A 27669-nucleotide genomic window follows, 5' to 3' on the forward strand; every position below is an offset into this window, starting at 1 on the left:
CCAAGAGCTGGAGCTCCATGTTCTCCCCCAGCGATCTGAGGTCTCTTACCCCCTGATCTGGTGTGTACATCCGCTGGTTGGCTCAGAACTTCAGGATCCTATCCCAGATGTCCTCCTGGGGGCCCCACCTTGGGGACCCCCTCCTATTGTTTCTAGTCACATTTTTATCTCAATTTCCGCCACAAGGGCGACCAGGGCCCAAAAGGTCCTTAGCCCTCCCCACCCAAAAAGAGGCTGCGGGCAAAACCGCACATGTCACGGATAAATTGGTCGGTTCCCTCGTCAGATAAATGAACCTGGTCCTTGTGAAACATGTGAGCGCCTTTCAACAGTTTGTGGGGGATATTCCATAGGCGCCCTTGGCCCGGGCAGAGTTTTGCCATCTCGGCATTAAGCCGGCGAACTGACACATTGATGGTTCGAGATCTTATCCCTGCCACCCACTTTCGACATGGTACCATGTGTGACCAGGCGAATGCTGCCCCTGGGAATTGCTTTGCCACTCTTGTGATTTCAAGGAATACTGTCTCCCTAAGGGCCTTTTGACCTAAACGCACTAAATCATTGCCTCCCAAGTGAATGATGATTAAATCCAGAGACTGCAGTCCCCCACGACCACTCACCAAATCGACCAAATGTTGCAGCTGGGTGATGCCTCCTCCGCCAATGCCGCACCACCGAAATGCCACACTGTGCATGTCTGCCGGCTTTGACCCACGGAGCTGTTGCAACCGGTACGCCGCCCGACGGACAAATGAATGCCCCAATACCCACACTACTCGCTGAGGCATTTGACTGAAAGAAAAGAAACATGCGCGTGAGACATCACCACCAAGCAACCCAGCCATTGTTACACCAAATCTGGCCTGATGTAATGCTTGTAACACTCTGAAGTCCAACGACCTATGTTCTTTAATGCGGACGCTGGAAGGCCTGCTGCCGCCGCCACCGTGGCTGCGCCAATTCTAAAGGAATGGGATGAGTACCCTTTTTGATCCACCTCAATTGTTTTCAGGGTCAACTTAAAGACTTCTGCGAACTGGTAGCGTGACAGGCAGTCTCCGCTGGGGTGAATGAACAAAGCCGGAGACTCTGTCATAGGGCGGACTGCAAGATAACTGTTTGTAAGTAACACAGGGCATATGGGGGAACCAGGCGCCACACAAAGTGTGATGCGTGTTCCTTTCTTCAGCTGGTCGGTCTTTGATTTACGCAACGTTATGGATAGTGTCCCATTGCATACCAGCACATCTCTCTGCTGTAAGCCCCCCAAGTGGTCACCCTTGGAAGAGCCTACCAACTCGCTGATGCGAAAAGCCCCGTAAAAAGCCAAAGTGAAAGCCGTGGCGAAAAGCGCTGCCTCGGCCGGGGAAGGGCAGACGGTGTGGAGCGCCCTCACCATCCTTTCGAGCATAGGGGGGGGTGACGGGAGGCCTGGCATCAGAGCTACCTGGGGATCCCTTGGCCCACCCCAACAAAGCCTGCCTTATAATAAAAGTATTCAGCGGCCTCTCTAATTTAAGTATTTTAGCGAAAAAACATATTTCCGCCAAGTGGGCCTTCGCGCATGACACAGGACGACCTATGCTTTGCAAATGTTGTAGAAACGCCCCAACTGCGAATTCAGAAAATGTATCTGTAATATGCCGCAAACGCAGAAATCGCCTGTAAAGGAAAAAACTGTTTTCATAAGCTGCTTTTGTGCGTGGAGCCAAGGATGACGTTACTAGGTGTGGGAGGGAGGGGCACCAATCTTCCACAGAGATTCTGGGAACTCCGTCATCTTCTCCTTCGCCTGAGGGTGATACCGCATAAAGTCCTGCATTAATGAATGAGACAATGCGTCAGCTGCGTTGTTATGAACCCCAGGCACGTGCTTCGCCTTGAACGTGATGTTGTGCTGAAGACAAGCCAGAATCCGGTGTTTCAAAAGGCGCAAGAACAAAGGGCAAGAAGCCCCTTGGCGGTTGATAACTTCTACCACCGCCATGTTATCAGACCAGAAAATTACCACTTTGTTCCTGAACTCCTTTGCCCAGATGTTTACCGCAACCACAATTGGGAATAATTCCAGGAAAGCTATATTCTTGGTCCATCCCCATCTGACCCAATCTCTAGGCCAATCCGCCCTACACCACAGTGGGCCCAGAATTGCGCTGAAACCTATGCTACCCGCGGAGTCAGTGTATAGGCCCAGCGTGGGGCTGGATGTCGCTTTTTGCGGCCAAATGACAGACCCATTGAATGTCCTTAAGAACAGATCCCACAACCGTAGGTCGTCTCTAACCTCTCTAGACAGTCGGGTGTGGTGGTGTTTTTCTTTCAGCCCCTCCGTTGAGCGAGCTATTGACCTGGAAAAGGGGCGGCCCAAGGGGATGATTCTCAGAACAAAATTCAGCTGGCCCACCAGTACCTGTAGCTGGTGCAGGGTCACCTTTTCTTGAGACAATATAGCCCGAATGGACTCCTTGAAGGCCAACAACTTATCCAGAGGCAAGCGGCACTATCCTGCCATGGAGTCAATTTCAATCCCCAGGAAAGTGATGCAAGTAGAGGGGCCGACCGTTTTTTCGGGCGCCAAAGGAACACCGAATTCTTCGAACAAAGCGATAAAAACTTGGAGGGCCCACCTGCACCTGTCAGAATTAGGGGGCCCCAGAATCAGGAAGTCATCCAGATAATGAATAACCTTGCGGTGTCCCATACGCTGCGAGAACACCCACTGAAGAAAGGAGCTGAATTGCTCGAAATAACTGCATGATATACTACAACCCATGGGCATGCATTGGTTGAAATAATATTCCCCCCTGAATTGAAAGCCCAGGAGGTGGTAGTCCTCGGGGTGCACGGGAAGCAGGCGGAAGGCAGATTCAATGTCGGTTTTTGCTAACATAGACCCCCGGCCCAACGCCCTAACTTTATCTACCGCATTATCCACTGACGCATACCATACCGAACAGAGCTGCGGATCGATGGCATCATTGACTGATGACCCCCAAGGGGCCGAAAGATTCTGGATCAATCTGAACTGACCTGCTTCTTTCTTAGGAACCACTCCCAATGGGGAACACACAAAACCAGATAGCGGAGGGCACTTAAAAGGACCGGCAAGCCTGCCCAAGGACCTTTCTTTCTCAAGTTTCCTGGCAACTACTGCAGTGTTCTGCAAGGCAGATATTAGGTTCTTACAGTGATTCACAGGAGAAACGTTAGGGGCGGGTATCCTGAAGCCAAAGGAGAATCCGTTAAGAAGTACTGAAGCGGAGTCCAAAGAAGGGTAAGCCTGCAACCAAGGGCGTAACGCTTCTAGCCTGATCGGGGAGGGGAGAGGGAGGTCAATTTGATGGTTTACTGGGGTCCCGACCCCGCTCTTTAGTTTTCTTGATACATTTTGATTCAGGGTGGGAGGGGTGTCCGCAAAAGGAACAGTTATGCCTGAATTTGCACGTTCCTGCGGGACGTGAACACGTCTTTCTGTTGAATGCCCAGCACGACCCTTTTTTCTCACCGGACAACTGTGGCCGAAAGGGCTGCCTCCCTGGGACCTTGTTGTTAACGCATTCGAGCCACACATTTACCTCTGTTTAGTCCCACCCAATGGAAGGATACTCTACTTTAGCCCAACGAAAATCCTTATCGTATTCCAACCAGGCCAACCCCCCGTACGTGTGTTGGGCTTTCAATATCTTATTAGCATAATAAATCAAAGATGTGCCCAACTCTGTTTTTTTCTCCAAAAGGATTGACATAAAAACGTTAAAGCCAAATAGCCATTTTGTGATGTTCTCCTCTATTTTTGGCTTTCTTTCAACATAGGAAGATGATTTAGGTTCCTTCTCCTTCGCTTCAATCTCACTTCTTTTTGCCCTTATTAGTGAGAAAATGTCAACGAAGTCCCCCTTCCAAATTTTTTCCCTTGTTTCTGTGCTAACGTGGGCTGCCAGCTTACCTGGTCTGGAAAATAACGAGGCTGTTGTCCCTTCCTTGGCCGGGATGTCCGGACCCGGAAGCTTGCTTGAGCTGGGCAGGACGTTCTGAATCGGTGGGAGTGATGAGAGAGAGATGCTCGGTGCCAGGGCGACGCACGGGCTACTATTCGAGGTCTGCAGAGGGTTTGAAGAGTGCTCTGCAACTAGGGAATCTACCTGGCGCTTTAAGTCTGCTACTATATTTTGCCAAGAGACGTCCGTCCCCCATTGTGTTGTGGGTGGTGGCGCAGTGGTAGAAGGAGCGTTAATACCGGCCAATAACTTAGATACTTCCATTAGCGCCAATCTGGATGGATCTTGATCCTGCGCCCGGGATTCGGGCAAGCCCACTGGTGGGGGACCCAACGGCGCGGGAACAGCTACACCCTGGAGAGGGATGGCCCGGGCTGAACTGTAGGCGCTAAGGCTGACAAGGATTTACCAATATCGGCCAGGACCCCTTCTATACCCATGCCTGGAGGAGCCGTGGAGCCCGTGGTCAGAACTTGAGGCGCGGGGTGGCACTGTGGGCGGGGCCGAGGTAACGGGCACGATCAGCTGTGCTGGAAGGTTAACTGCTGCCGGGGGCGACAGAACGATGGTGGCCGGGACTGCTGCGGGGGGCGTTAGAACGATGGTGGCCGGCACCTGCGCTTTGCCATTCCTTCTGCGCTTAACCGGGGGGAAAGCTGCGCTGGGGGCCACGTGGGACCACTTTGGGCGGGAACCCCTCTCTCTGCCCCCATCTTTTTTAGGACCCTTAATGGCCTCACTGGTTCCCTCACTCCCCAATTTTTCCAAGACTAATCTCAGCAGCTGGGATAACTCTGGGTCGCGCTCATTCCCTTTATGGGTGCCAGCCTTCTTAGGTGGCATGCTGAACTGCTCGTATAGCTACTAAAAAATTGTAAAGGACTGTCTATCTATTAGTATAACCCCACCCTATTTATTTATATATATATATATATTTTTTTTTTTTGGGGGGGGATAAACCTGAAAAGAATTCAAATACAAGACAGTCAAACACAAGGATCAATAAGATAACTCTTCACAAATGTCCACAATTTGACAACCACCTTAGACTTGTGTGTGCCACCCCACATAACTCAATGACCTGAGGATGCCACAAATAGAGCCCCTTGGTATAATCCGCCTTAGGGGTTTTGCATTTATACAGACCCTCAGTATCTAATAAACACTGCCCCAGAATCAATGCGGCAGAGTCCCACACAATGCCCTAATTAAAATAGGGGAAGTTAAACCCCAAAAAACGCCCAAACAACTTGCCTCGTTCCTTTAGACCGCTAAAAGGAAACAGCCGCGTGCTGCTGCTATCGCCACAATGCTACAACTATGCTTTTAAAAGCGTAATACACGAAAGGGCGCTCCTTCAACCTTCGACGCGCGTAGAAAAGTACCATTTACGCGGCGCCGTATTTTCACCGCTGCGTGATGCGCACGCTTGCCCCACCACGCTATTGCCGCAATGCTACACCGCCGCACGCAGCGCGATATAATAATAATAATTATTATTTTTTTGAAGTTGCTGACCCAGGAATGGCAATCCCGAAGGGTTACCGCGGTGCAGCAACCAACAGATAAGTGCAGACGCCGCAGAGCGCTCGCCGAGGAAGGCAGACACTACCCACACACTACAGCGCGCCCGCCAAGACTAAGGGCCTGATTTCAACTTTGGAGGAGGTGTTAATCCGTCCCAAAAGTGACGGTAAAGTGACGGATATACCACCAGCCGTATTACGAGTTCCATAGGATATAATGGACTTGTAATACGGCTGGTGGTATATCCGTCACTTTACCGTCACTTTTGGGACGGATTAACACCTCCTCCAAAGTTGGAATCAGGCCCTAAGTCTCCAATAAGCAATCAGTGCGCCTCGGTTAGAAAATACTTATATGAAATTTACAGTTGTATAAAGCGCTGAACTCACCCGAAGGTATCAGAGCGCTTTACGGGAGCTCTTGTTCACATTCAACTTTTGTGGGCACAGGAAAGTTAAGCGGTTTAAGACCAGAATTACAGGACTGTAAACCGACGTCGTACTCGAACTTAATTCCCGAGGCCCAAAGGTGGCAGCATTGGCACTACGCCAAGTTTGAGACCGAAGAAAACTGTCCGGAGTCCTGGGTTTCTTTCCCCCAGAGCATTTAACAGAGCAATGTGACCCCGTAACCCCAGGCGACCTGCCCTGCAAAGCGCTCGCCGAGGAAGGCAGACACAACGCCCCCACACAACAGTGCACCTGCGGTGACTTACCACAACACATCAGAAGAAACTTCCGACGATCGAAGTAAACTCCAACCTGGTCCAAGCGCGGCGTCGCCTGCGTGCTTCCTCGACCGCAGAATCCAGCTGACGAAAGGGTCACCAACACAGGCACAATCGCGGGCTGCAACGCAGGTCCGGCTGCCGCACACAGGTAAAGAAGGACTAGCCTTCTTGGGGGGGCCTTTAAATAGCCCCCCACCAGTATGCGGCGGCCGGAACCAGCTCACAGCGAACGTCGGCCCCACGCCATGCCCCCGCAGGACTGACTTCCGCCCTAATGCCTCACGAGGCGTCAGGGCGGAAACCCGTCTGACCTCCAGCACCCCCGGCGAAAGGAAAGGGGGGAGTGCCCCAGGGCCCTGGATGCCCCCTCTCCTAACGGGCCGCGCCCCCCCCTACTTCGGTGCGGGTGTTTTTCCCTACTTTTTGCTGCAATTCACAACACAAAACCTTTTACAAGCATCAAACCTTGGGTAAAAAATTGAGTCAGACATTGTTTTTGTACTTTGTCACCTCAGTAGTAACCTCATACTCATCATAGATTCTATTAATCACCTCCAAAGCCGTAGTATCAGACACTCGTCTGCATGAAATCAATCAAAGTAAAGGAGCTAACTTCTTAGAAAATCTTTTCAAATCCAAAAACCTATTACAAGGCCACGACGTCAACATAGAAAGGATTACATTTACATTCTATAAAGACTTCTGTCTAGCTCTTGGAGTCTCTTCAATCCAATGCTTTTGAGCACTCTCCAAACCAAAACATTCTTACTATTGATCAAATTATGACCTGTGGAAATCGCTGTATTACAGTTAATGGTTCTATTACTAAGACCCTTTACAAATTGTTCTACAAGAAAATTAACAACTTCCTCTATAGGCGCCTGCATGGGATAAGTCTTTTCCCCTTTCCATGATTGAAGAAACACGTTTACTGCTAGAGCACCCGGGTCTGGGTGTATGTCTGTAGTATGTCTTCAGTTGAGCTGTCAACCTGCTCACAAACAGATCTGTCTTCAGAGGACCCCATGTTTGAGCTGACTTTCTGAAGTAAAGACTGTATAGTTTCCAGACAATAAAGTCTCTCAAAAACCTTGAATTCCAATCTGTAGCAATGTTTGCTTCCCAGGTAAATAATCTGCCATTCAGGGAGCTCTTGTGTTGTAGACAGAACAGCCAGAGTCTTTTTGCTAATTCTAATAGGTCTAAAGATTGTGTTCCACCTAAAAGATTTATATAGGCTACCGCAGAGACATTGTCCATTTTTAATAAAAACTGCCCTGCCTTGTAAGCATTTCTTGAAACGCATAAGGGCATACAAAACTGCTGTCAATTCCAAACAGTTTATGTGATTGTGCTTCTCTGAATGAGACCATAAGCTACCAGTCTCATGAAAACCTAAGCAAGCACTCCAACCAGCTAAGCTTGCGTCTGATTCCAGCACGAAATCTGGAGCACAGCCAAAGATTGCACTGCCGTTCCATGCGTCCAAGATTTATAAACCACCATCAAAGTTCTGATCTTGCTTCCCCATCCAAATCTACCTTGTCTTCATACCATAAGTCTTCCTGTATTGTCTTCCCTTTCAGTCTGTGCAATGCCTGATAATGTAACGGTCTGGGAAAAATCGCTTGAATGGAATACGACAAGAGACCCAGAAGACTGGTCAACTCCCTCAGGGTTGAGGATTCTCACTTCAGACCATAACTCATTTCTTTTCGTAATCTTCTTTGGGGGTAACAAAAGCATCACTTTTATAGTATCTATAGTAAACTCAAAAAACTTTAAACAATTAGAAAGGGAAAGTACAGATTTCTCTTTGTTGATGATAAACCTAAACTCATCAGGACAGACATTACCATGTGCAGGTCTTTCAAGATTTGCACCTTGCACCTTGCACTGCGACATAATGAGTATGCTGTCTATATAAAGAATCATCTGTATTCCTCTCTCCCTGTGATAGGAAACTACAGTTCTCATTACCTTGGTAAAACACCATGGAGCTGAAGAAAGTCCAAATGAAAGCTCTTTGAATTGAAAAAGCCGATTCTGCCAAAAGAACTGGATATAAGGTTGAAACTCTTGGTCCATGGGAATGGTAAAGTAGGCATCCTTCAGGTCTAACTTTACTTGCCAATCTCTCTTGAGTAACATATCCCTCAAAAGATGGATCCCTCCCATCTTGAAGTGTCTGTAAACTAAAAACTTGTTTTGCACTCTTGGATTTATCACTTGTCTCCATCTTTTGTCCTTTTTTTCCACATGGAACAAAGTACTTAAGAAAACATTTTGATCTAAGGGAACCTCTAAGATTGCTCCCTTCTGCAGTAAATTTTCTATTTCCTCATCTACATTTTTTTGTTGTGTCATGGCTAAAGCTAGTTCTCTTGGGGAAACTTTTTGAAAGGGCTGTTTCTAAAATTCTATCCTGAATCCTCGAATAGTCTCTTATACTCAAGAGTCCTGTGTTAATTTTTCCCACATACGGGAATAAAGTATGAGACATTCTCCTGCTTTTCTTAGTGAAGAAGAAAAACTCAAAGTTGTAGTACTCATCTTGGTATCCTTTGGTGCTTTGATCTCGCAATCTGGGACTTCTTCTACGTTGACCACAACCTCTTTGTGGGTAAAAGGACGCAGCAGAACCTGACTGGTAGAATCTATTTGAGCCTCTTTGGAATTTTGAGAATCTGGACCTTTGGAAACTTCGGATGGCAGAAAGTCCCCTTCTGCCGCCCAGTCCAAAAACACTTGCATTGAAAACCTTACGCATATTGAATAGCACTTTATCCAGTGCCATGAACGTTGCCACATACATCCTATGGGACTTAATCATATTTTCTCCAAAGAGGAGACCTTTAGGATTGTCTGAAGGATCTTTTTCTGCTAGATCTGCCAGTTTTGGATTAATCTTCATCTAAACAATTTCACACCTTTCGGAGTTAAGAACTGCATTAGCGTTCCCGAGGAGAACTATAGCTCTTTGGCTCCATCCTCTCAGTAAGTCTGTATCTATGGGGAGGTCATTTGTGTGGGCCTCTTGCACCATATCCATTATTCTCGCTAATGGTCCAACTACATTAAGAAGACGGTCTTGACAGGATTTTAAGGATCTCTCCATACCTTTCCTAGGGCCACTGCCCAGTTTAAAAAGAAAAGTGATCAATTCTGTATCAAGATTAGGAGTAAGCCACACCTTATCTTGTGTGACCGGTCTCGAGCATTCTGCACTTAAATCATTCCCTGTGCCTTTAACCAGCAGATTTCGAATTCATTGTTTTATAAATTTGGTTACGTGGTCCAAAGGCCACCTTTTAGCACTTCTGAGATGTTTAATTTTATCAGGAGAGAACATTTCCTCCCCCAGGGGGTCTCTTATAACATTGCCAGAGGTAGAAGGAACATCCTCCTCCAGAAATCATCTCCATCAGGATCCTCTAGATCAAAATCCAGAACATATTCATCCAAAGGGTTAACGTCATCAGGGTTTTCTTAACTGTCACCGGTAAGTAGAATGTCACTCAGGACCGCAGACTCATTTGTGTCGCAATAGACATCCTCCATGACTGTTCCACTTAGGACACCCACTTAATGAGAGGTGCTTGGACCTTCTGACCTTTTTGAGGTGCGTAGATCTCCTCTTTGCATCAAGATGTTTGGACCTCCTTGTCTCATTGAGGTGCTTCGACCTCCTGTTATTGATTTTCGTTTCCTTTTTCCTTCAGTATTTTCTCTTGTCGAGACGTCCCCCATAAGTGATCCTAGACCTTCATCCTCACTAGAATCTCTCATGGACAAAACCTGGTTAAGGGTCTCCCACACACAGGTGCGCATTTCTTGATGAATAATTTTTTTAATCGTCTCTTCATCCATTCTTATTTGAGACGATTCAGGCAGATCACTGTCTTTGCTAGATATTACTGATTAAATAATTATGGAAATATAAATTAAAGCTCTTCTGCCAAAGAATATAGAAGTGTTAGGTATGAGAACAGTAGAATTATTGCCAAAAAAGGGCTAAAAAATGTGAATACAATTATTAATACTGACAGTATTAAAGTTAAGTGATCAATCTTGAAAGAAAAGGCTGTTGCGATGGTGAGAAATAGCTGACTGGACTAAACTAACTGTCACCATTAACAAGGAGACACCTGCTGTCTCCATGTAGCAGTCGATATAGGCCAAGCAAGGGTTAAGGTTCTTGCTGACTGCTTTTCTCAAATTTTGGCCGACACGTCACTACCCAAAATGGAGGTGTCAGTCCTGTGCAGGGGAAGGACCAGCCAACTCCTCGACGGAGGAATGTGCCCAATCAGGTGTTCGCAAATGTCAGGCTGTAGCCTGAACTCTCGCTTGCAGCACCGATGTGGAAACGGACGGTTGAGGCACCAGGTGCTCAGAAGCATCCAGGCCCAAAACAGATTCTCTGACAGAACAAAGGGTCTGGTGTCTGCTGCAGTCCACCTATGCGTCGAGGCAGACACCAGAGAAAAACCTTCAGGAAAGCCAGAAGTGCCCAAAGGCAGTCTTCTAGCTTCTTTTCAGAACCCGATGCGCCCAAAGGCAGTCTTCGTGCTCTGCATCAAAGAGTGTGGGCTCGACTGCAGGTACGCGAAACAAGTTTGAGATAAAATAATATTATTTTAAAACAATACAATGTCTAGACAGTAAATTGTGTAAATTAATGATGCTAGCTGCAATATCTAAAAAAATAACACTCAAAATAAACAAAGAATCATTTCCTTAGGTTGCAAACCAAAGTAAAAAACCTTGAATATACATTATCAATCATCAAACACAATTTAAAATATCAAAACATACTCTAAATAATTTTAAATGCTGTGTGGAGTAGCATTAAAGGGATTTATGCATAATGGCAGTCTCCGGTCTTATAATGAAATTAACGTGTGCAATACAAATGTACATTAACATGTTTATTTGTACGTACATTTATAAATACACATAACAGTAGCAATATGCTTAATACAACCCACCAAGCAATCAAAATACAATGACTGTGCAAGATCATAAATATGGAATGAACAAAGAAATCTAATACACACACATGAATGAGTGAAGAGCGCTGCCACAAGTTTAAAGTTTGAGCAACAAGGTTCAAATGGCAATATATCTATTTTTACAACTTGTTGAGGTTGCAGGGCAATTTTGGAGGAATTTGGGCTTGTATATTATGGGCCCTTTGTGAGACCACCCTTTCGATTTATTGTGCAAGGTAATTACAGTATGACTTTGTGTGAGATTTCGATAAGTAGTTGTCAGCATGATTAAATGTGTTTTTCATAGAAAGTGTCTGTCCAAACGTTCGATAACTGATAATTGTATGCAGTTATGGTCACTGAAAATGTTACCTTTTTTTGGGAAGGAAGGCAAAAGTATTTTCTGATGAATACTTCTAACCACAGATTCTTCATCTTAGAATTCTCCCCTGCCCCAGACTGGATGCAGAAACTCTTCATTAGAAGTGCTCTCATGCGCTGCTAGGTGGCTCCGTGAGACTCGGCACTGGATCTGTTCCTTTTATGAAGGGACAGAGCAGAGTCACATATAAGCACCAAGCCTGCATGCTAATGTCAGTTCCTTTCTTTCGGCGCCATGAGATGCAGATCCAGAGCTCCACTCCCACTTTCGTCCGTCTTCCACCAACTTCTAAATTGATTTCCAATGTGCTAGGTATTGATGATCCTACCTAGAACTACTGGTAACAAACCATGCCACAAATAAATAAAAGGAATGTTGGCAGATGACTCACACGAGGTGTGTTGCTGGTGTCTGGGATTAGGCCACTACTCTAAGTGTCCGATAAATGTGCCTTCTTGCACCAGAAGGTGATCTTGAACCAGTAGGTTAAGCTCTGTGTCGCATAACACAAGACAATACTGCAGTGTTCATTCAAGTCCTGCTGTCACTCCAGGTCGAAGACACAGACCATGCCCCGCTTGCACTCAATGTTCTACAGTCAAAGTCCAAGTGCAAATACAAAAAAAAAACGAAGCAGCACTTGACCCCATTCCACCACTCTGAACCGAAAGAGAAGGCACATGTAATCCGGCTGTCACTCACCCTCAGTGTCCCTGGTTGAAGAGTTGCTTACTCATCCTATCTAAATGCACCCCTACATTTTCAAGGCCATCAGCAACTATGCAGTAGATTGAAGCCTTTAATGAGGCCATGCTGCAGATTTTCGGTATGCTTCGAGCTCCCTCTGTCATGCCTTTGGGGCCCAAATGACTGGTGGATCCTTTCTCAGGGCTGTCAAACCACTTGGGACCTGCCTCAGGCCTGTACCAACTCCAGTACAACCTTCCATTCTGCCTCTAAGATCTGCACCAGACCCATCAGTGTTGATGCTTGTACCAGCACCTCTGATGTCAGAAGAGGATCCACTCCTAATTACAATGCCCAACACAAAATTGACTTCCGCTTAGTCTCAACTGATGTTCCCCTACAAGATTACAAAAGCATAACCAGTTGTCATACATTTGGACTTTGACCTGGTTTCTCTACCAGGTAGGATGCCCCAGCAGGGGCTCCATTGTCTTTTTGGCTCTGAGTCAGAACAGGGAACACCTAGGAATGGGGAGGATGATGGTGGAGATGGATGTGGGTTTCTCCCCTCTCATTACACATATGATAACTTTTACATGGGAGTTACAAGAGGCCAGTGGGCTTGACACCTACTCTGAGGGATGGTTTAACTCGTCACTTGGGCCAATGGAGATGAGTGCCTCCTTTGCACTGGTGGCTGAGGTCCAAGATTAACAACTTCCCTCTGTTGAGACCAAAATGAAGGTCCTTACTAAAATTTTGCAGCCTGGGCCAGACACATCTGAGCCTTTTTTTCATTTAACAAGGACCTCACTGATACTTGCTCTTACCCACCAGTGAACAGGTAGGGGGCCAGTGATCAAAGACCAGTTCCTGATGATGCCGATTATTTTAATTAGGCATTGTACTCCAGAGAGCCGTTTTTTTCAATCCAAAACTAGTACATTTGAATTAATTTCCCACAACTCCTTCCCATTGGGAGTCCAGGAGGATTGAAGTGTTTGGCACGTGTATTTTTTCATTCTCTAGCATAGCGCTGTGGTTGAATAATGCTGTCCGCCTATTGGGCGACTACAAACATGTCCTGTGAGACATGACCAGTGAGCTTTTCAGAGTATTCCCCGAAAACCTTAGGCCGTCCCTTGTTCAGACTGTTTAATAACACTGGCAAATATGTTATCTGCACTAGCGTAGAAGCTAATGATTGCCTGAGGAGGGCACCAGTGTTGTGCTTCGCCGGCACACATGAATGCGATTTTCCGGGGATGTGCATATCTTTCTCAAAGCTATGCCTTTTGAAGGCTAAAGCCTTTTAATTGTAAAGGCAGATTTGAAGCTCTTTAAAGAAAGCAGAGCCTTGGCGACCTACTGCATCTCTCAAACTCTGGAAAGCAGCTTCCACACCAATTTAAAAAGTTAAGAAGCTATTCCAGAGGTTTTTGCATAGAGTCAAATACAGTCTCCCCAATCAGTACAGCAATCGACCCAGTCCTTTCGTGGTCACTGACATGGGTATGGTAGGCAGCTTAGAGGCTAGTATTTGCCTGCACAGTGCGTAGCATTCCCCTCCCCTGCTACAAAAGCCCCCAAACTATTTTAGTTTTATTTTAGTAGCGTATTCTCATCCAACTGAGGGCAGGGTCCAGGTCTTAATCTCAACATGGCTATGCCATACACTTTCTTTTTGCCCCACCAAACATTACCCCCACACCAGGGAGAATTTCAGAAATTTGGAATCAGAAAGAAGAGAGAGTTGTTTCTTTTGTTATTTCTTTATACCGAAAAAGGATGAAGTCTCTGGCCTATTTTAGAACTTTGGTCTTTAAATGCTTTCCTGTGGAAACTCAAAGTGCTCACGCGGAACCAGATATTGTCTGCCCTGGATCCAGCGACTGGATGGTGTACTTGGACCTTCAGGATATGTGTTTTCATATACCCACCCTGCTGCCCCATAGACAATACTTTTCACCCTAGCCAGTACTGCTGTGCTCTCTTTCGCCCTCATCAGCACCCCCTTAAGTGTTCCTGAAAGTGATCGCAGTGGTTGTGGCCCATCTTCTGAGATCATTCTTTCCAATCTTTTCCTACCTCAATGACTGCCACAGAGAGTCATCGGCTACCTTCAGACAACTGCAACCCGCCTGACATTATGGGGGTTCACTATCAACGGGCCAAAGAGGCACCTGGCTCCTTAACAGACGCTTTCATTCTTGGATCTATATCGGACACAGTGGCCTTCCCTCCACTCCAACAAATGCCGGATGGTCAGGTTATGATTATGATGTTTCAGCCTCTGTCCTGGATCATGGGGACAGCAGCTGTGAGGTTTCTAGACCTCTTAACCTATTACATCCTCCTTGGAAAATATGCCAGGTGGCATATGCAGGCTCTGAAATGCAATCTGAAATTCCAGTAGGTCCTGCCTCAAAGTAATCTGACAGATCTCATGCAGATCTTAGAATTGGTCCTGTTGCAGGTCCCAGTTCCTTCCTCACCCAGAGGGAGGGAAGATCACCTGGGGGAGGTGGCGATCAGAGGACTGTGATCTTGGTCAGAAGCCTGCTCTGCATCAATTGTTTGGAGTAGCAGTCTAATCATCTAGCTCTTAAGGCCTTCCTACTGTTCATCAAGGGGAGGCAGGTGCAGATTGTAATGGACAAAGCCACTGCCTTGTGGTATTGTAACTAGCAAGGAAAAGTTAAGTCTTTGGTTCTGTATGAGGAGGCTTAGGTCTCAGGGGTTGGTTGGAATATCAGGGCATTTCCCTGATCATAAACAACTGGGCAGTTTCCCTGAATGTCAGAGTGGATGAGTTGAGCAGCCATGGTTGGCAGATCATGAGTGCTTACATCCTGAGGTGGCACAGGGCATCTTGCAACAGAAGGTACTGGTTAGATCTTTTCCTCATCATTAAGAAGGTGCAACGTGGAAAGTTGTGTGCTTTATTCTGTAAGAAAACTCATTAGAAGATGTTTCTTGGCTAGAATGAAACACAAGACTCCTGTACTCCTTCCTTGACGACTGAAAAAGATTAAGAGTAACTGGGTTCAAGTCATCTTTGTGTCTCTGAATTGGGGTAGGAGAGTGTGGTAGCTTCAACTTTTGAGCATGAACATCTGTCTTCTGATCAGGGTATCACTTCAGTAAGATCTTCTCTCACAGCAACAGGCCAGAATCCTCCAACTAAATTTGCACAATCTACACCTACATGTGTTGAGATTGAGCAGCAGCAGCTGACTGCATTTGATCCGCTTTCTGAAGTGTTGGATATCATCCGGGCCGCCAAATGCTCATTTAGGAAATTCTTCTAAGCATTGTGCTGGGATGGATTTGTAGCCCGATGCAACAACGTAAGATTGATCCCTTAAAGGCAAAACAATTCGACATATATATATATATTTTTTTTACCCTAGAAGGTACCCACTGGAAAGAGTAATTAGCTTGTTCTTCACCTGTCAGCATTCAAGCAGCAAGCAAAAAACATTCCAACTGCAATCCAGATGATTGGTTCAGCAAACCAATAGTACCATTAAGAACAGTATTCAGCTAGTACTAGTTAATTGTATGGATGCATGTCTTATTGTGGATGAGACAACAAGAGTGTATGAGTGATGTTCCCTGTGACTTCAGGATTATTCATCTTTTGGGATGTTACTCAAAGTGTTTCCGATACTTTGTTAAACCATTTCTGGTATTGTTTGTGTGATAAGCATGTGATTATACTGGACCTTATGATGAGAATATTCAAGAGAAACTGCAATAAATTTGTACGTATTATGATGGGTAGAAAAGAGTCTTGATGCAAAAGGAATGTGTTGGTGATGGTGGAAGGATTGGCAATCCTTTGTTAGTTGTAAAGGGAATTGCCTGTGTTCATTAGTTGTTTGTGTATGGTAGAAGTGAGAAGGAGCTGTGTAAATTGTGTCAATGACAGTTTCAAGAGTGTGAGGGTGATAGTATGGTTGTTTCTATGATGTTGAGGCTGCATGAAATATTTAACTTCTGTACAACTGTATGATTTTTTTAATCTTTCTTTTTGGCTAACATATATGGGATATATATGTACTTGATATTCTAATTTAGGATGCCCTGGAATTCCAATGTTGTGCTTTGTTGCAGAAGTGGGTAAGAGTGGATGCTGATTCTGCCTGTTTAAAATGTGATCAATAAATCTCTTGGCGTGATCCATGTTTTATGCCTTTTGAGAGCTATGTTAGTCAATTTGAATTATATTTTTGATAAATGTTGCACAATGTCTCATATTGATTTATTGTGGTTACTCTTCATGGCAGAAAAGTAGTATCTTCTACAGCTAATCAGCACCTGGCTCTTCAAGTGTTTCATGCCAGGAAATGATTTGGAAAGTGTAATTTAACTAGGTTGGCCTTGAGCCATGTTTTAAACATACAATGCCTTTCACTTGCCACCTAAAGTAAACACTCTGCTTTCTGCTGCATTCTGTCCATTAGCTGATTAGTGTCCTTGCAGAGAGTTTAATGGCAGAGAAAAACCTACTTGATTTAATAGTAGTTCTCCCTATGAGTGCTGTGATAATATTCCTGTTTTTTGCATGGTCACCTCCAGTTTTTGATGAATTTTACTGATGGTTTTTAGACTTTGCACGCTGGGGCACTGCTGTCTACTGCCCAGTGTATGTGCTCTAACCCCTAAAACATGTAGTAATTGGCTAATCCCTGATTGGTGTATTTAATTGCCTATGGTGTCTGGTATAGAAATTGCCCTCATGGGATTAAAGGTTTTATGTCACCTCTGGACTGCAGCACATACTATGCCATCCACTACTGTGACAACAAAAACATGGCTTCAGGCCTACAATTTTATCCTGACAACTGCAGTTTAGGCCTGCAGCATGAACTGTCAACCATTTTTGACACATAAAACCTCCCTTCTGAATATTAGTAAGGCATCCTTATGTAGGCTTTGTAGCCCACAAGGTAGGGTGGATGGTATTTAGTGGCAAAGCCCTAAAAGATATTTTACTGTGGCAGGCTTAGCTGAACTATGTAGAAAATCAGTGTGCGGAGTAAAATACTAATAGCGTGTCTTGGGACTGGGACCAGGTAGAAAATTAATTGATCATATATTTTAATAGTTATTCTAAATCTAATTCAGTGGTAAAGTCAGATTTTTAGTAAATATTAAGGAAAAATAACTTTTTAAAATGTTACTTTTTCTCCTGCTCAAAGTTGCTGGAGGCTAATGTCCAGCAACTGCTGCTTGTTCTAGGTCTGAATGAGAAGTGAATGAGCTGTATAAATTCTCGTAGGTGCTACGGAAGAGATCACTTTGATTGATAGATCGACCTGAATGAGCATTTGTGACTCCTTTGAGCTCAGCTGAAGGGTGGGAGGCCTGCCACAATGTCAGTTCATTCCTGACTGGTCTGTTTGAGCCACGTGCAACACTTCAGCACACCTGAAAGGGAGCAAACAGAATCCCAGGACAATTTTATTCCCTGTCGAGTGCTTACCAGACCTTTGTCCCTTGGTGTGTTTTGGGTTAAGGGTCTGCTTTGAACTGAATTTTAGTGTTAGTTGTGGGTGCACCCTGGTCCTTTCCTTGGGCCATCTTGGCATTGCTCTGATAGATGGCATTTTGGGACTGTTTACAGTAAAGCAAACATGACTATTGAAAAAGTTGGAAGGGTTACCCCAGGGAATTTTTACCTGTAGGAAAACAGGGGTTTTGCAGGTTCTCCCTACTTTTTGCACCCATTTGGACTACTAGCTGCTGGTTTAGGACTCTGAAAGTGCACTGAAGCCTGCTACTCGGGCCCCAGTGACAGTGCTCTCTTCCTAAATTGGTAAATGTGAATTAGTATCCCCAATTGGCAAGTACCTTAATCCCATGATAAGCCCCTAGTATATGGTACCAGTGGTACCCAGAGCATAGGTTTTAAAGTACAAGTTACTTACCTTCGGTAAGGATATATCTGGTAGACATATTCTAGTTGCAGATTCCTTACCTTAAATTAAGCGGGGGATGGTTATCCACCCAAATCTGTCCAGTCTCTGCTTCCTTACGTGGAGATTGAGCGGCGACAGTTGACTGCTTTTGACCTTCCACCCGAAGTCTGTAATGTTATCTTGGCAGCCAGGCGTCCCTCCACCAAAACGGTTTACACCTATTGTTGAAATTTGTGGCATGGTGTATCAACAAGTCTGTTGATCCCCTCTCTGCACCTCTCTCAGAGGTTCTTCTCTTTATTCTCTTTCTTGTCCAGCAGGGCTCTGCTCTGGGCACCCTCAAGGGATATTTGTCTGCCATCTCTGCCTTTTTAAGGCTACCAGATCAACCTTCTCTTTTCAAATCTCCCCTTTGTTGGGAGGTTTCTTAAAGGCCTCACTCATATCTTTCATCCTGTCCTGTTCATCATGCCCCAGTGGGATTTGAACTTGGTACTCACATACCTCATCTGTGCCCCTTTCGAGCCACTCCACAACTGTCCTCTATGGCTCTTGACCCTTAAAACAGCTTTCTTGATTGCCGTCGCCTCTGCTCGCAGAGTGAGTTTCAGGCTCTTTCTTCAAAGCCACCATTCCTACCAATGCATCCAGCCAAAGTGGTGGTTTGTACCAGGGCTTCCTTTCTCCCTAAGTGGTAACACCTTTTCACCTTGCCTACTTTTTACGCCCCCCTACACATCCCTCTCATGAGGAGGAGAGACTCCAACGTCTGTATCCCAAAAGAGCTTTGGCGTTCTACCTAGATCGTACCAAAGATTTCTGGGTGAACGATCAACTCTTTGTGGGTGCGATGAAAGGGAAAGCGGTGCAGAAGAGGACCATCTTGCGATGGGTAGTGCTCTGCATCAAGATGTGCTATGTTTTGGCAAAAAAAGCAACCCGCTGAGGGTTTGCTCCCTCATTCTACCAGAGGAACTGCTGCTACACCACAGCGTTAGCACGTGGAGTTCCAGTCCTGGTCATCTGCCAGGCTGCAATGTGGGCGTCTTTACATATGTTCACCAAGCATTACTGCCTGGACAGTCAGGTCTGCAGAGACGGCTACTTTGGCCGTTTGGTCCTGCAGGACTTTTTGGTACGATCTTGGTTCGCAGCCCACCACTGGGGATGGTATTACTTGGGTATCTATTCTAAAGTAAGGAATCTGCAACTAGAAGTCTCTATCACATGTACAAGTTACTTACCTTCAGTAACGATATATCTCGTAGAGACATATTCTAGTTGCAGATTCCTTACCGACCCGCCCATCATCCCCACAGTGGGAACTGATTTCTAGGGGCAGGTACTTCGCTTTAAGGGCCCGACTTTGGTGCACCATTCTCAGTGTTCTTCATGGCTCCGCGCTACTGGCGTGGAAAGTTGTGAAAAGAAACTGACATCAGCGCATCAGGCTGGAGTCTATATACGACCGTGACATCATCGCGACTACCATGACGCCGGCGGAGTCGACCTACGCCACCTAATGGCACGCAGGGGTACTGCTCGAAGAAAAGCCTCCGGCTCCAGTCTGTTGCCTGGGGGAAATTCTAAGGTAAGGAATCTGCAACTAGAAGTCTATCAGATGGGGTCACCAGGGCTTGAAATACTGTGCCACCCTGAGTGACCCAAGTAATCTACTGACTGCAATTTCAGACTGCAGGAGCAGTGCAGACTGCTCAAACTTGGCTGTGGCCATACCACGCGTGGCACAGCCAAAAGCACTATCTTTAATATATATAAATCATTCACCCTCTAAGGAAGGTCTCCTGAGCCCAAAAGGCAGGGTGCATTATACTAAATGTGTGGACATGTAAGTGCAAGCTTATATGTCCCTAAAGTGCACCTCTGGAAAAAAGCCCCCTGCTTCAGTGGGACCGGCTTTGAGTATCCAACCTTGGGTTACACATAGGCGAGCTGAGCTCGGGTATAAATTACTGAAACCTTTGACTAAGCCTAACAAGATAGTGACTTTATTACCTATAGTGGCCACCAGTCCCCCAGATAATAGCTTACTTTCTCCCAAGTGCTTTCTATATTAACTTTCACATCCTATGCCATTGTTTCCTTCATGTCCCCTAGTAAGTTCCCCAAAGTCCAGCCTTTCAAGCCTATCTTAACACACTGTAGCTCTTCAAAATGTGGTTAAGTACTTGATTATCACAATACCTAGCCCAGGACATTACCACTTTCATCTGGGAACTAAAAGATATTGTCTCTCGTGCACAGCTGTTTAAACCCCCGCACCATTATACCTGGCTGTTCTACTTCACATCTCATGTGAACTCCAGGAACTCTGAACCCACTCCTACCTAAGAATGAATCCTGCAAATTTTAGACCAATTAAGCATCATGACAAGAATGTGAAGTGCCATACCCATTCAGTGTCACAATTCTAACAAACTTGTTAAAAGAATTCCACTTTCACAAATGCATTGATGAACAAATTACTCAGATTATAGTTTCATAGAATGATACAGCCTGTTTTTCTTCCCTCCCTATGACTGATCGTGCTACCTATCCTGCCTCCATCAATTTCCCTTATTTCCCATTTCTTCAGCTGCATTCAGTGATTTTTAATAACACCATGCTGCTTCCTTGATGTTGCCTTTATCTCTGTTTCTGCAGTGTCATCCTAAATCAACATATACACATGCTGCTTTTGGCCGGCAGTATATTTCGTGTTAGTCCAGTCAAACTATGAAAAATAACCATCAAACCTGGGCAAAAATGAAACTGAAGTGTTTTAAGTGGTTTTCTACTCTGGAATAGGTATTGTTTGACATATCCAAAATCCGTCAAAATTGTGTTAGGGAAAGCCCTGAAAATCACATTTCAAAATGGCAGCCATGCCATAATGGATTATATTTTGCTTTGTCTAGGAAAATATGTTTCAGTGGAAAAAAAATGTACATCTATAAAAAAAATAATTAAAAAATGACTTTGTATGCAATATATTCCAGAACAGCAATAATACATGTAACAGGTTCTTTGAGAAAACATAAACAATGACATGTAAAAAAACAATTGCCACAGATACCCCAAAAACATGCAAGAACATGATAACCCAAAGCAAAAATCAGTCATCTGCATCACTGTTGCGGTCTTCATATTTATTAGTAACACAATTATTGCAGCCACTGACGTAGCACTTACCACAAGCAGCAGAACAGGGAATCACATTCTTTTTACAAGCACATCTCATTGTTGCACATTGTGTTGTGCAGGAAAAACATATCATATTCAATAATAAATCTGGAGCTGGTGGCAAGTCACATATTGTGGGCTAAATGCTTTTAATGGTACATATCAAAACGTGTTCAATCACAAGGTTGGCACCCAGTCCTGCCCAGAATCTTTTACTTCTTACAACGTACAGCCCTTTTTTAAACATTTCATAAACTGAAAAGTTTATAGCATCCAACATGAGCATATTATGCAGGTATAAGTATATTGATTTTAGATAATTGTGTTGGCCAGCCGTTGCAGTAATGGAGAGACATTCCTGCGTTGCTTCAAAATGCAGATCCCATGAACCATTCCTGTCTGCAGCAATCAACGTATGCATAGTGGTAATCATTCGCTGGTACTCTAACCACAGCTGACATGTTTGAGATGACTGTAACTCAGATCTCTTCAGCTCCATAGCAATATGTACTTGAGACAGAATATTAGCAGTTTCTAATTCCTCCAATGATGATATATGTGACATAACATCGCCAAATGGGTTTGACGATTCTTGAATGAGATTGTGGTTGCTACCATCTTCATTCCAATGTAAAACATTTTCAGTCAATAAGGCACTTAGAGCTGCATCAACAATTAAGTGGCCATGAACAGCTCTAGAAACTGCTTTTCCACTCATCGTGTGAGGCACTGAATTTGCTCCATACACTACTTGCAAAAGCTCATTTAGGCCTGACCATTCATCAGAGTCCCAGTTGCACTCAAAAGATTCATGAGGATATCAAATGATCCCAGCATTAGAATTGTATCTCGCAGGTCTTCATATTCCTTGATTATTTGTGCTGCTTTCCAGAATGGAGGCTGATCAAATGTAACAATGAACAGAACATTCTGATCATGTGTAATCTTGCTCACTTGAGAGTTGATAATATACAAGTCAAATAACTTGGTGCCATATCATTTATGGGCAGGAACCTAAATGATGCCTTTCCCGGATGCTGAAAACTTGAACCACTGTAAATTGTGTTCATCATTCGTGACTAATTTAGGCCATGATTTCCATAAAATGACCAAGATAGCTGCCACATAATCTCAAGTCTGTTGATGCTACAACTTGGTGCTGGTAGTTTGTGGAAATTGATGCCCTTGATAAGGTGTCTTGCGGATTTGTATTCAGTAATAAGAACTTTGAGAGATTCTTTATGTCACTGTCTACAACATCGTTCCTTGGAGTTCCGGGTTTGATTTTGATTACTGGAGTTACATGTGCCATCATTCCCACTCCATGGAAACTATTTTTACTCTGTAGGGTGAGAATGTTGTGTTCAGCATTTTCAGCTGCTAACACAATTGTAGAACTCTCATCCATATCCAATAAGGGACTGGAACCACTGGCAAGTGGAGCATTTTATTCAAATTAAGCAACTTCATTGTAGGAAGAACAGAATCCCAGGTTATGAAGAACGTCAGTAAGGTACCTTGATCTGAAGCTATGAGACAGTTGAGTGCCAAGACCAATTCTGAGTGGACATATTAAGGCTCTTGGGTGGATAGCTTGCATAATGCTCTACCCTATTGCTGTATATTGCCTATATAGTTGAGAAATCTTTTCCTACAAATACCTTGGTACACAGCAATCTCGAACTACTGGGAAGTTAATCCAAAGCACCTAAAGCATTGAGGTCACATGTAGCTGGATATACATCTTTGCTTGCAGAGTGAGATGACTTGACTTAACTTTTGATTAGTTTTGCCGCAGCTTCTATTATATAGATCTTCTGCAGTTCAATGTCGCAACTTAAATTCAAAAAATGTTATTAGCTGTTTCCCGAAGAGTTACCACATCTGCTTTGCCACTTTCCCCGATATAATAATATCTCAATAATATTCTACAAGTTTCCTTTTCATGTGCCTACAATTGTATGTTTGGATGTCACTTCCATGTAGATATTCTTCCATTTTGGCTATTAGGTCTGCAATGCGCATTTGTTCTTCCTCATTCGAGCCTAGGTAACTACATGTCTTCAGAAAAACTTCATCTTGTTCTTCATTACTTGGATTCCCTACTTTCAACTTGTTCGATTGCTGTTCAATGGTTGAATATTCTTTGGGGATGTTTCTCCCACTTCGAAAGTTTACACTGCAAGATTGGTGGTAAATGCAATCTGCGGCATGAAGATCCAAAAAAAAATATTCATTACGGCCTCTAACTGAAAACGACAATTCACAGCACCTTTTTATTGTTTCAGGGGATTCTAATGTCCATACATACACATGTTCTATTCCCCGCTTGTGCTTGCGCAAAACGTTCACTTGAATTCCATAAAACAGTCACACTGCAAAATACCCTAGCAGCTATTCAAGTACTTCTCTTTGCAATAGATGCTATAGTTGACTCTCGATTCTTAACTTCAATATCTTTCTTATCAGTAAACATCTTCCGACGTGAAACATGAACTCTGGTTCCAGAAGTTACAACTACATCACTTCCACTGTTTCAACTGGCAGTGTTGATGCCCTCAGCTCCTTTTTCAGCCAAAATCGCAATCTTTTGTCCATCATCCAATCTCTCTTTACAAATAGGACACTGCTGTTCATGGGTAGCCATATCCTGTGAGGAATGGAAAAATAAGTTAATAATCAAAGGTATAGCAACTATTTAAGTATAACAGTATATTTAAAAAGTCACATTTGTGTCACTAACACTCTTGTTAAAACATCTTAAAATGCCTTATTATATGCTTACATGCCGCCATTTTGAAATGTGTTTTTCAGGGCTTTCCCGTAACCCAATTTAGTTGGATTTTGGATATGTCAAACAGCACCTATTCCTAAGTAGAAATCCACTTACAAAACTTCTGTTGCAGTTTTGCCCACATCTTCCACCAGTTTGACTGCACTATGTTGTTGTTTTTTTTTTTTGCTAGAATCTGTTTGTTACTACTTTAGAGCCTATACTTACTATATGATAGTACTTGGTAGGGTAAGGGCACGTGATATACTTTTATTTGTATGTTTCAAAAGTAAACGATTGTTGATTTGTTTTGAAAATATCTTGAACTGCTAAATTTGGCATTTGGGCAAAAGAAGTAAAACTGAAAGAAACCTATGTAGTATTTTTGGTCCTGTGGACACTTATATTAGCAGGCAGAACTCATACTTGTATTGGAAACCAGAACTCATGAACAATTTACCTATATTTCAGCAGTGAACCCGACCCCTAGCAGCTGGAGTCTGGATAGTGGAAAAGAAGCCAGGAACATGTCTGAAAGTGGAAGGCTTATATCCCCACCTGTGCCACCAAGGTCTACTCAAGCTGGTAAGTGAACATTTAAGACTCCCTCTACAGCTGAGGGTTTTTATTGCCTGAATATTGTGTACCCTTAAAGAAAGGACACACTTTTTATTTTCACAACCAATAGTACATCTTCATCATGCCAGTACTAGTGCAATGTTTTAGTACAAGTTCATGCTGCATATGTACCATCCGTGGTCCTTAACACCGACATATGTGGCTGTTTTCTTTTGTTCCGATTTTTGGCCAGAACCTCTCATAATGAATGCGTTCTGATAAAATGGTAGAATAATGTCCAATTTTGGGAATTTTATTGTTTAATTTATTTTGTCTCCAACATTAAGCCTTTTTAGGTTTTGCCTATAGATAGCTTTAACTGTTCAGCAAGAGTTAGTCACATCACACATTACACAACACCTAACATACATATACAGAAACCAATGACAAGCTGCTTATTGGTGTGTTTATTTTCACAGTACAGAATACACATGTAGGCAACATGTCTGTGACAATAGTTTCTCTTATATAAGAAAGTGCTAAAGAGCAAGGATTTAAACATCGTTGGGCAAAGGATGATGGTGTGGACATATATTATAAGGGATAAAATACCCTCTACTATACCTTTTCAAGGCTTTTGTAAGTTGCCTAAGAGGTCCGTAACTTTATAAACAAACTCAGCCTTTAGCTTTGTCCTCTTCAGTTTACCAAGGTCCTTTGTGACATGTATTATCCTCTTAATTTATGATACATTATTGCACATATCATGCATCATTTGGGGCATAATACTATAGCACTAGAGTACTTTTCAAAGCATATCACGGCATTATTTTGATTGTTATCTGAAGGATTACTCCATTCATTCTAATCAGTGCCAGAACAATATTAACATTTACATTTTTTTCCAATCTATTTATGATATCATTAGATAAACCAGCCATTCAAAACATTTTAACTTGGTTTCAGACATGTTTCCAAAGTTATCAGAAAGATGTGTGTGTTCAATGCACTCACTCATAGAGCTCGCTTCACTGGGTCTTGTTTTGCTAAGTTGCCAATAAACCATTCTAATGTGTAGTTCTACTCTAGAGGCATACTCCAGACACTGTGTTGTGATCTATTACCTATTGCTACCAACCTTGTGTACCTAGTTTTGAAGACCAAAAAAAAACACTTCGGCCTTGGCCCCAGGGGCTCCCAGGGATCCTCTTCTGAATCCGAACCGGCGTCAGTCGTACCATTGCGGCCTTCCCCACAACTGTTCTGGCGTTAACACCCCTAACGCCACCTGGGCCCACGGGCAGCCTCGATCCCATAATCATTGCTGATTTCAACATCGGCGGGGACCTTGTTTCCTAGGTCGGAAACTGACCTTTATCCTTTAGGCTACGAGTCCAGTGAGGGTATGGAGGGGTCACTGGACCCTTAAAAACACCAACTTGAAGGCCCTATGGACTGGGCTCAGGAACTGGGTGAAGCCAGTGGTCTAGATACCTACTTATACTGGTCTGCTTTCTCACCCTACTGTGAGCATGGAGGAGTGGGCATCTTATTCCATGGTGATGCGAAGAGCACCTGAGGTCTTGGGCCTTGAGCTGTCTTCAGTGGCTGTCAGGACTAACCTCATGATTGAGGTGCTTCTGCCTGGGGCTTCCACATCAGACCCCCTTTTGCTTTTTAGTGAAGCCCTCACTGATGTCCTACTGAGGACCTGGTCCACAGGGGAATCTCTCTGACGTAGTCCCGATCTCAGTGGGGACTGCTCAAGGTCTGTAGTGATGGCTTTCAAACCCCGATTGGGTCAGAGGTAGATCCCTCTCTCTTCCCCAACCAGATCTAACCATAGTGAAAGATGCATCACTCCAGGAATGGGTTGGCCACATGGGAGAGTCGGAGGTCAGAGGCGTCTGGTCTCCAGCGGAGTCCGAGCTCCATATTAATATTTTGGAGCTCAGGTTGATCAAGCTAGCATTGAAGGCATTCCGTCCCTCTCTCAAAGGGATAGTGGTGCAGGTGTTCATGGACAACACCCCTGCCATGGGGTACTACAGGAAGCAAGGTGGGGTGGGGTCGTGGATCCTGTGTCAGGAGACTCTGCGCCTCTGGACATGGCTGGAACATCAGGGCATATCCCTGGTAGTTCAACATCTGATGGATTCTCTGAACTCCAGAGGGGATGAACACAGCCGCCAATGCCTGGTTGATTATAAGTGGCGTCTCTTTCTGGTGGTGGCGCATAGTCTCTTTCAGTAGTGGGGAGAGCCTTGGTTAGATCTGTTTGCCTCCGCAGAGAACGCGCAATGTCAGCTGTTTTGAAAGTTGGAGTTTCCAAGGTGGCACTCGCTTGGCGACGCTTTTCATCTTGAGTGGAACTCTGGCCTCCTTTCCGCCAATACCACTTCTGCCCGGAGTTCTCAAGAAGATCAAGAATGACCGGGCTCATGTCATTCTTGTGGCTCCGGACTGGGCACGAAGAATCTGGTATCCCAAGCTATTAAACGTGGCCATCGATCCTCCTATCAGACTAACCCTTCGGGAGGATCTTCTGTCGCAGCAGCGAGACATAGTTTTCTACCCGAACCTGTCCAGTCTCCGCCTCCTTGCGTGGAGATTGAGCGGCTGCAGTTGACAGCTTTTGACCTTCTGCCCGAAGTCTGTAATGTTATCTTGGTAGCAAGGAATCCCTCCACCAAAACGGTATATGCCTGTAGTTGGAACTAATTTGTAGCATGGTATACAGACAAGTCTGTTGACCCCCTTTTTGCCCCTCTTTCTGAGGTCCTTTTGTTTGTTCTTTCTCAGGGCCAGCAAGGTTCTGCTCTTGGCACCCTCAAGGGTTATTTGTCTGCCATCTTGGCTTTCCTCCAATAGCCTGACCAACCCTCCCTGTTTAAATCTCCCATTGTT

The 27669-nt window shown here is 44.5% G+C and overlaps 1 protein-coding gene across 2 annotated transcripts in view; it reads left to right on the forward strand.

Moving 5' to 3' along the window:
- The window catches only part of DOCK4 (dedicator of cytokinesis 4), a 1300588-nt gene that overhangs the window by 1241994 nt on the left and 30925 nt on the right, over nt 1–27669 (forward strand). For both annotated transcript variants that reach the window (XM_069228963.1, XM_069228964.1), the window contains one exon: nt 24676–24789. In XM_069228963.1, coding sequence (XP_069085064.1) covers nt 24676–24789 — 114 coding nt within the window. The remainder of the gene's footprint in view (nt 1–24675; nt 24790–27669) is intronic.

This window comes from Pleurodeles waltl, chromosome 4_1 (assembly GCF_031143425.1).
Source record: "Pleurodeles waltl isolate 20211129_DDA chromosome 4_1, aPleWal1.hap1.20221129, whole genome shotgun sequence".
NCBI classification, from domain to species: Eukaryota; Metazoa; Chordata; class Amphibia; order Caudata; family Salamandridae; genus Pleurodeles; species Pleurodeles waltl.